Here is a 10566-nt window from a genome sequence, read left to right on the forward strand (position 1 = left end):
TATGTTGTAAATTGTTTATCAGAAAAGATAACTTGATGCTCATGAGTTTGTGTACAAAAAGGCACAGCTGTATGATCACATGGAGATTAAAATGTGTTCCCAAAATGCAATTTTGTCTGCTTAAATTTAGTAGTCAAGTTTATTACAGTTAAGACTATGAAAACCCAGAAGGCTTAAACATTGGTATAAAATTCCTTGAGGAATGTAATGCTATTTCTTTGTACAGCCTTTATACAGGAGTAATTTGCAATTGTTTCGATCTGGCTAAGAACAAAGAATTGTTGCCACAAAGTTGAAAGCAACCCATTCTCTAATTTTATTGTATGCAGTAGCATTAAAGGAACAATTCACCCAAAAATGACCATTCTCTCATCACTTACCCTTATGACTTTCTTCTGCAGAACACAAATGGAGATATGTCTGTCCATTTAATGCAGGTCAATGGGGTCCATTGATGGGGTGCAAAAAGTACATTAAGGCAGCATAAAAGTAAATCCATACAATTCCAGGGGTTTAATCCATGTCTTCTGAGGCAAAGCAATTGGTTTTGGGTGAGAAACGGACCAAAAAGTAACACTTCCTCACACTCGATGCTCTGTGCATGTGCAAAGCATGAGGAATTGTTACATTTTGGTCCATTTCTCACCCAAAACCGATTGTCTTATTTCAGAGGACATTGATTAAACCACTGGAATCATATGGATTACTTTTATGCTGCCATTGTCTTTTTAAATTTTGAAAGTCTTGAACCCCCATTGCATTGTATGTACAGTTGTGCTCAAAAGTTTACATACCCTTGAATGTTTGGCCTTGTTACAGACACACAAGGTGACACACACAGGTTTAAATGGCAATTAAAGGTTCATTTCCCACACCTGTGGCTTTTTAAATCGGAGTTCAAACATTCAAGGGTATGTAAACTTTTGATCAGGGCCATTTGGGTGATTTCTGTTATCATTATGATTTAAAAAGGAGCCAAACAACTATGTGATAATAAATGGCTTCATATGATCACTATCCTTAAATAAAAGATTTTTTTGCATGATCAGTCATATTTTCAAAATCAGTGCCAAAATTTCACAATTTCTGCCAGGGTATGCAAACTTTTGAGCACAACTGTATATAAACTAATATCTCCATTTGTGTTCAGCAGAAGAAAGTCATAGGTGTTTGAGAGCATAAGTGTGAGTAAATGAGAGAGTTATCATATTTGGGTGAACAATTCCTTTAAGATTTGTTTTCACTGGAATAGTCAAACCTATTTATTAGAAGGAAGTATTCAAATACTGTACTTTTAGCCATGTACTGTTTATCTAACAGGATAAAAAAAATGGGCATAACACTGATTTGAATAATATGGGTTCCCACAAAAAAAAAAAAGAGACCACGACATTTGTAAGCAGATTTTCAGTACTGTACTAGAGAGAACACAGAAGTTGGCTTCAGCTTGTCTGATCCATTGAGATTCTTCAGTTCAATCACCACCAAACAGCCCAACACCTTCACCTGCTGCTGTTTGACCAACTCACATGCCGCATACAGGGTTCCTGACAAAAGAACATAAACAGTAAATTTCATACAAATGCAAAAGATAGAAAGTCCTGCTGCATCACCAAACTTCTATTGAGCTTCAGCTGGCGCACAGACACCCTGACATTATCCTGTAGGACATCTGGATAAACTCGATGATGGCAAGCGGTCCAGGCCCTGAAGCAGCCCCAAATCATGATGCTCCCTCCATCGTACTTCACCGTGGGGATGATGTTATCATGTTGGTATACGTTGCCCTTTTTATGCCATATGTGTGTTCTTTCCAAACAGTTCAACCTTAGTTTCATCAGTCCACAAAACATTTTCTCTGTAGTGTTGTGGAGTGTCAAGGTGGTCTTGGCAAACGTCAGGCGCACAGCAATGTTTTTGTTGGAAAGCAGCGGCTTCCTTCATGGTGTCCTGCCATAGACACCATGCCTGTTTAATGTTTTCCATACATTAGGCTCATGAACAGAGACGTTAACCAGTTCCGATGATTCCTTCAAGTCTTCAGCTGTCACTCGAGGGTTCTTTTTCACCTCATTGAGCATTCTGCGGTGTGCCCTTTGAGTCATCTTGGCTGGACGGCCACTTCTAGGGGGAGTAGCCATAGTACTCAATCGTCTCCATTTATAGAAAATGTGTCTTAACTGTGGACAGATGAATATTTAAGCCAGGGTTCAGCAACCTTATTGACATGGAGTGCCATTTTTTTATTTTCCTGGTCAATGGCTGTGCCGTCCCAACCCACTTTTTCCGAAGTTTGAGTCTACAACTATTTCTATTTTGCATTTTTCCTAATTTAATAGTTTATTTTGCATTACAAATGATATTATCAGCGTAACAGTTTGAGTGAAAAATGTGCAAAACCAGATGATTATGACATAATCATGATTCTGCATGTGGATTTTCAGAGCATCTTGTGAAAGCGCTTTAATGAAAGAAAACCTGTACTTTTGTACAAAATGATTTAACACAGTTAATGACACAAATTTGCTTATTTGATAACTGATCACTGTTTGGGATCTTAAATATTTTTTTATAATGTCATACATTTTTCAAAATCACGCAGAGGGGTAATTACTAGCACGTAAGCAACAGCGAGAGAGTAACAGGCTATTTTACTTATATGAAGTTTTTCGCACCTGCATTCCAATCTACATCTTGATGTAATCATTCCTCATGATCACACAGCGGGGAGTGTGACGAGACTCGCGCTGCGAGTGCAAGCCATTCGTGCATCACAAGCCAATCAACTATTTAGCCCTTTTCGGTGAATTGCACCTGCAAAATCGTAAAACGTTATTTCCAGGTTTAATTAATATTTTGAATAGACTCTTGAATAGACTTTTGAACCCCACGATGTGGGTTAATGTTTTCTCTTTTAATCATTTAAATGTAATTTTGCGTGTGACCATGGTTTAAGGAGGGTGTAACTGTATGTGAAATCTCAAGGATTAATAGTGGTGTTTTCCTTATTACATCACGTATTGTTCTGAAAGCAAAAAGAAACAAATGAAACACGGAATGTAGGCTGTCATCTGCGCAGCCTGACCGAAGCAAAGCGGGTGCGTTTACTCGAACGATTAACCGAAAGTGAAGCGCTGATGGCTCGTGATGCACGAATGGCTTGCACGTGCTGCACGAGTCTGTTGGGTACTGCAGTCTCGTCACAATTTAACTTTTTGTTTAGCCTACCATTCAGCTCATGAAAACGCTGCGTGATCATGAGGAAGGATTGCATCAAGATGTAGATTGGAATGCAGGTGCAGAATTTATATAAATAAAATAGTCTACGCCTCTCTCGCCGTTGCTGGTGTGCCAGCGATTACCCCTCCGCGTGCCATAGATTGCCGACCCCTGATATAAGCTCTTCGAGATAACTTTGTAACCCTTTCCAGCTTTATGCAAAGCAACAATTCTTGATCGTATGTCTTCTAAGATCTCTTTTTTGCGAGGCATGGTCCACGTCAGCAGATGCTTCTTGTGAATAGCAAACTCAAAATGTTCTAGTGCTTTTTAGAAGTCAAAGTAGCTCTAACCCACACCTCCAATCTCGTTTCATTGATTGGATGCCAGGTTTGCCAACTCCTGACTCCAATGAGCTTTTTGTGTCGTCTTTAGCTCAGGGATTCACTTATTTTCCACAGCACTGTTAATGTTTAATAAGATGTGTTCAATAAAGACATGAAAGATTATAATTGTTTGTGTGTTGATAGCTTAAGCACATTGTGTTTAAAGAAGATGAGATCACATTTTAAGAGCAATTAATGCAGAAAACCAGCTAATTCCAAAGGGTTCACATAATTTTTCTTGCCACTGCATAAATGATACGTTAAATTCATTTTAGTGTGATAAAATCATTTACTAACCATATTGGTTGTAACCAATATTACAATCATGACATGAAACACTGGTAATCCCTGTAATCTAGTAAACACTGTAACTGTGGTAAATCCCAATTTTGTTTACACAAATCATGTTAACATGCAAATTGTTTAAGTCTTGTGGCTAATCTTTTGAAACAGTGCGTATTTTAACATTTATGGACTGTCCCAATTCATTTCCATTGTAAGCGCTTTACTGTAAATCCAACAAAAAATTTTTTTTTGTGTTAATCAACTTTATGCCACAAATGATGTTTATGAGCTTAACTTGTATTGAACCCAGAACATTCCTTTAATGTAAATCTGGGCATAGTCAGGATTCCCAGAGTTTATGACCAATTCATTTCTGAGTTTTCGATGATTTTGTTCAGATTACTAGAAAATAATTTTATAGAAATCACACTTAGGAGCAGCAATTTCTTGCCAATGAAATATTTTTGAGTGGAGCATAACTAGAAAAAAATTATTTGCACTATAGAAATTTCAATTACATTTGATGACTTTTCCAGGCCTGGAAATCACTGTTTTAAAACTCCAGAATTTCCGTGACTGTAGGAACCTTGTAGAATGTGCACAAAATGCTGATGTAATTCAGATGGGCTCAATATCATCCTCTATTGTATTGCAGTCAATAAACACACTCACCCCCAGTAGCCAGTAAGTCATCAATGATCAGGACCTTCTGTCCCGGAGATACAGCACCTTCCTGCATCTCTGCCTCAGCCTGAAACAATAAAGATGAATTAAATCATGAGTACTGCATTGAAACAACAAGTAAAGATGAAAGATCAGATACGATGCTGAATATCATATAAAAGTTAGGTAACAGCGTTTGACCTTTGCATACTCAAGAGTGTACGCTACTGATATTGTAGGCCCAGGCAGAGTCCCCTTTTTCCTGATCGGAGCAAAGCCTATTCCTAATCTCTGTGCCAAAAGTGGCCCAAACAGGAATCCTCGCGCATCAACTCCTAGGAAAGGAGGAAAACAAATATCACTTTTAAAATACAACTTAGTCCACTTTCAAGCCCTTTGTAGTAAAAAAAAAATAAATAAAATTATAATAAAAAATCAAAGGGATTCCTCTTGAAATTTCTACCATAATTTACAACCAATCCTAAATGGAATTTACTTAAGGATGCCAACATTACACGAAATAAAAAAATAGATATTATGTTCAGGTGAAAGGGTGGGTTGCGAGTCTGTTCTTATTGTGTTGTGGATAGCAGGGAAAAACAATGTTAAATACAAATTAATAAAATGCAACTAACCATAAATAATGTATTAATATACTAGTATTTTACAATTAATAATAATAATAACAACAATACACTAGTGTATAATACTAGTTATTAGCTAAATAAATAGGCTTATCAATTCATTTTTAGGTGTGCGTCCAATTAAACTCTACAGTATCGTGGCGCAAATGCATCTGTCATTCAGTAATATGACTAATACAATATTTGCTCAATGTTTATTGTCCTGTGTGTTAGTTAGGGTAATAAATTACAATTCTGATGTTGTTTATGCATTAACAAAATTGTACATTTCCAGTTTAACCTATGTCATGTCAATAATTTTGCATATTGATGGGCCCATGGTAGTGGTAATATTAATACATTTCATTTTTCAACGTTAGGACATTTGTGTGCGATTAACATTTTTGGTCCCGTGTTGTAAAATCTGAGTCCTAAAGCAAAACCATTTGAGATCTACTGACTTAGAAAAAAGCAGCAGGATAAAACGCCCCATAGGACATCAAAAGGAAATCCTTCAGGATCTTTATATTTTTTTTAAAGACTTTTACAGGACTGTAAAATCTCTGTCCCAGAGATACAGCATCTTCCTGCATCTCTGTCTCAGCCTGAAACAATAAAGATGAATTAAATCATGAGTACTGCATTGAAACAAAAAGTAGAGATGAAAGATCAGATACGATGCTGAATCAATCTCTCTTTATATTCTTTAGATCTTTATATTTTTTTAAATAATTTTACAGGACTTCAAACAGCTCTGCTGTGTTTTCCTCTAACTGTTTAGTAGCAAGAAATGATTCCAAATTCTAATAGAACAAGTAGAGGCTCTCTTAAAGATGACACAATATGCAATAGGACTCTAAGAATCAAATTAGACGGGAAGTTTGTTAAGATATTTCTATGTTGGCTTGACAAAGCCTTGTCTGAAAGTTTAAACTAGTTTAAAGAGGTCATGTCATGAGGAATCAAATTTTGACATGTAAGAGGTCGTTCTACTATAAAAAGGCTGTAAATTGTAGAAATCAAAACTTAATCCCCAATGCAATAAAAGCATTTATTGAAAATAAGCTTAAAAAAAATGCCTCGTTCTCTACTTCCGCAACTACCCTTTCAGTTATTTCAAAGGCTCTGGGACTCCAAAGAACCACAGTGAGAGCCATTATATCCAAATGGAGAAAATTTGGCACAGTAGTGAACCTTCCCAAAAGTGGCCGACCGTACAAAATTCCTCCAAGAGCACAGCGACAACTCATCCAGGAAGTCACAAAAAAGCCAAGGACAACATCCAAGGAACTGCAGGCCTCTCTTGCATCAATAAAGGTCACTGTTCGTGACTCCACTATCAGAAAGACTCTGGCCAAAAATGGCATCCATGGAAGAGTGGCGAAGCGAAAACCACTGCTAACCCAGAAGAACATTAAGGTTCGTCTGAATTTTGCCAAAACACACCTTGATGATCCTCAAACCTGGACTGATGAGTCGAAACTGGAACTGTTTGGAAGACAGGGGTCCTGTTACATCTGGTGTAAATTAAACACAGAATTCCACAAAAAGAACATCAAACCTACGGTCAAGCATGGTGGTCGTAGTGTGATGGTGTGGGGACACTTTACTGCTTCAGGGCCAGGGTGACTTGCAATAATTTAGGGAAACATGAATTCTGCTCTCTACCAGAAAATACTAAAAGGAGAACATCCGGTCAACAGTCCGTGAGCACAACTGGATTATGCAGCAATACAATGATCCAAAGCATAGGAGTAAGTCCACCTCTGAATGGCTCAAAGGAAGCTAAACTAAAGTTTTGGAGTGGCCTAGTCAAAGTCCTGACTTGAACCTGATTGAGATGCTGTGGCAGGACCTTAAACAGGCAGTTCATGCTCGAAAACCCTCCAGTGTGGCTGTACTATAGCAGTTCTGCAAAGAAGAGTGGGCCAAATTTCCACCACAGCGTTGTGAAAGACTGATCTCCAGTTATCGGAAGCATTTGGTTGCAGTTGTTGCTGCTAAAGGTGGCACAACAAGCCATTAAGTTTCAGGAGGCAGTTTGTTTTTCACATGGGTGATATAGGTGTTGGATAACTTTTTCGCTTCAATAAAACAAAAAAAATTCAAATATATATGAACTGTATTTTCTGTTTACTCAGTTTGCCTATGTTATATCTCGTTCGAAGATCTAAAACAATTTAGTATGAAAAAAACACAAACAGAAGAAATCAGGAAGGGGGTAAATACTTTTTCACAGCACTGTATATTGTGGTTATTGGATTGTTATTTTTTTCTGAAATTTTGTATTTGACCGTTTCATTAATTTTATCAAAATGGTGCTAATCAAATTTTAAATGCAGCTTTAAACTAAAAACTTTAAATGAAAAAATATGACTTAATTATTTTAAAATGCCAACATTACATTGCATTATTTTTTATCAAATGAAGTACTTATATACAATATCCTCAAAGCACAATATAAAACAACATTGGAGGTATTTGTCAAGTGAAGTGCTGCACAACACAAATGTGAGATATTGCTTTATTATTATTAATTGATAACAGTAAACATAAAATTACTATGCAGTAATGTATAGTAATATATTGTTGTCTTTTTTTTTTTTTTTAATCAATTTCACACGTCCATTTAAATCAAGCATGTATTTTGCCATTTCTGTGAGTTTTTGACATTAGTTTCTCATCTCCGGATAAGCAGTTCTTGTCATGACCCAGTGTGATTGTTAAACCCCAAAAAGCTTTGATTAAATAAATATATAGTCTGTATGTTTCAGAGCGCTCTGCTCTCTGTCTTCTACTAAACACAGTCACACAAGAGCACGCGTGATCACGATGAGGTGTTTTTAGTGTATGAACGACCAGCTTCACACAGGCATTCTGAAGCGCACAGCACATGCAGATTATCTATTTATTCAATTAAATCACATTAAATCATTGTGGGGTTTAATAATCAAACTAGGACATATCGTGATTTTAATCAGGGCTTCGTTCATCACAGTCAACCATTGATGATGTTTCACAATCCACAGCCACTGGCAGTGACAAAAAAATGATACAAATGTGTATTTGACTCCTATTTTGAGTCCCGATCGTTACTATGTTTTGTACATGTAGCTCAAACCTTGTTAGTGACAGTCAAACATTAAAATATTTTGCAGGACAATTAATATTTTTCCAAAACATTTATGCATTTTTTTTCCTTCTTCATTTTCATCAAACTGCATTGCAAAATTCCATGTATTCTATGATGCGTGGAAACCCGTACAGTATGTTTAACATATATATGTATATATATAACACACACACACACACACACACACACACACACATACAGTTAAAGTCAGAAGTTTACATACACTTAGGTTGAAGTCATTAAAACTCATTTTTGAACCACTCCACAGATTTCATATTAGCAGACTATAGTTTTGGCAAGTCCTTTAGGACATCTACTTTGTGCATGACACAAGTAATTTTTCCAACAATTGTTTACAGACAGATTGTTTCACTTTTAATCGACTATCACAATTCCAGTGGGTCAGAAGTTTACATACACTAAGTTAACTGTGCCATTAAGCAGCTTGGAAAATTCCAGAAAATTATGTCAAACCTTTAGACAATTAGCTTCTAATAGGAGGTGTACTGAATTGGAGGTGTACCTGTGGATGTATTTTAAGGCCTACCTTCAAACTCAGTGCCTCTTTGCTTGACATCATGGAAAATCAAAAGAAATCCGACAAGACCTCAGAAAAAACATTGTGGACCTCCACAAATCTGGTTAATCCTTGTGAACAAATTTCAAATGCCTGAAGGTATCGCGTTCATCTGTACAAACAATAGTACACAAGAATATACACGATGGGACCACACAGCCATCATACCGCTCAGGAAGGAGACGCATTCTGTCTCCTAGAGATGAACGTAGTTTGGTGCAAAAAGTGCAAATCAATCCCAGAACGACAGCAAAGGACCTTGTGAAGATGCTGGAGGAATCAGGTAGACAAGTATCTATATCCACAGTAAAACGAGTCCTATATCGATATAACCTGAAAGGCTGCTCAGCAAGGAAGAAGCTACTGCTCCAAAATCGGCATAAAAATGCCAGACTACAGTTTGCAAGTGCAAATGGAGACAAAGATCTTACTTTTTGGAGAAATTTCCTCTGGTCTGATGAAACAAAAATGGAACTGTTTGGCCATAATGACCATCGTTTTGTTTGAAGTAAAAAGGGTGAGGCTTGCAAGCCGAAGGACACCATCCCAACCATGAAGCATGGGGGTGGCAGCATCATGTTGTGGGGGTGCTTTGCTGCAGGAGGGACTGGTGCACTTCACAAAATAGATGACATCATGAGGAAGGAAAATTATGTGGATATATTGAAGCAACATCTCAAGACATCAGCCAGGAAGTTAAAGCTTGGTCGCAAATGGGTGTTCCAAATGGACAATGACCCCAAGCATACCTCCAAAGTTGTGGCAAAATGGCTTAAGCACAACAAAGTCAAGGTATTGGAGTGTCCATCACAAAGCCCTGACCTCAATCCGACAGAAAATTTGTGGGCAGAACTGAAAAAGCAAGTATGAGCAAGGAGGCCAACAAAATAAATTCTGATTATCTTGAAGGATCTTATTTGAATCTTCTTTATCTGATCCCATTAGGATTGATTCCAAATAATCCCAACAGGAATACTGAACACATTTCTTTATGATTTTTGACCTTTGAAACTCTGACCCTTGAATTGTCCCACACGTGTAAAGATAACCCATTACTAATCACTGTAAAAATGAGTTCTTACCGACTATAAGATCCACTTGAGGGTAATTCTGCCTGACGTGCTCTTCAAACAGATCTATCACAGCAGCCAGCGCCTTCGGATCCTTCAGGATTGGACAAATGTCCCTGCACACAAACAGAATTGAAACACCTTACCCCGTTAGTTTCAAGCTATTATAGACTTTCTAGTGAAATGCACCGCATTTAACTGTTCGCACATTTTGCACAATGCTAAATATCGCATTATAAATGTATACAAACTTGAAGATAATCCCTTTCGTGGGAAAATCCTGGAAAGTTCTGATGCATTTAGAGATGAGCTCCAATTTCTCTTCCATGATGCACGCGCTTCGTACATTTGGACTGAGACGGAAGCGCTCCACGTGCTTACGTCGACCAATAGCACGCGTGCTTACGTCGACCAATAGCACGCGTGCTTACGTCGACCAATAGCACGCGTGCTTTCTGACCACATGACAATTACATCATCATAGGTTTTATTTTATATATATATATATATATATATATTTTTTTTTATTTAATTTTATTTTTAGATTGATTTGTACTATATTGGTCGGCACATGTTATGCTATAATGCTATTATTATTATTATTATTATT

General features: G+C 37.2%; 1 protein-coding gene across 1 annotated transcript; it reads right to left on the reverse strand.

The window, feature by feature from the left end:
- aprt (adenine phosphoribosyltransferase) lies at nucleotides 1-10326 on the reverse strand. The gene is made up of 5 exons (XM_051721430.1): nucleotides 10208-10326; nucleotides 9969-10072; nucleotides 4755-4888; nucleotides 4563-4641; nucleotides 1-1547 (listed from the first exon to the last, which is right to left on the reverse strand). The coding sequence occupies exons 1-5, from the start codon at nucleotides 10282-10284 to the stop codon at nucleotides 1408-1410; spliced, it is 534 nt and encodes a 177-aa protein (XP_051577390.1). The 5' UTR covers nucleotides 10285-10326; the 3' UTR covers nucleotides 1-1407.
- Between the last annotated feature and the right edge of the window lie 240 nt (nucleotides 10327-10566).

The sequence above is a fragment of the Myxocyprinus asiaticus genome, chromosome 2 (genome assembly GCF_019703515.2).
Source record: "Myxocyprinus asiaticus isolate MX2 ecotype Aquarium Trade chromosome 2, UBuf_Myxa_2, whole genome shotgun sequence".
NCBI lineage: Eukaryota > Metazoa > Chordata > Actinopteri > Cypriniformes > Catostomidae > Myxocyprinus > Myxocyprinus asiaticus.

What these genes read in the sequence shown, in the direction of transcription:
- aprt (XM_051721430.1), bottom strand. Translation starts at nt 10,284, where the DNA reads ATGGAAGAGAAATTGGAGCTCATCTCTAAATGCATCAGAACTTTCCAG. An exon ending in ACGAAAGGGATTATCTTCAA is followed by an intron (nt 10,073 to 10,207) that starts GTTTGTATACAT and finishes GTTTGTGTGCAG; the next exon opens with GGACATTTGTCCAATCCTGA. An exon ending in TGACTTACTGGCTACTGGGG is followed by an intron (nt 1,548 to 4,562) that starts GTGAGTGTGTTT and finishes TTCTTTTGTCAG; the next exon opens with GAACCCTGTATGCGGCATGT.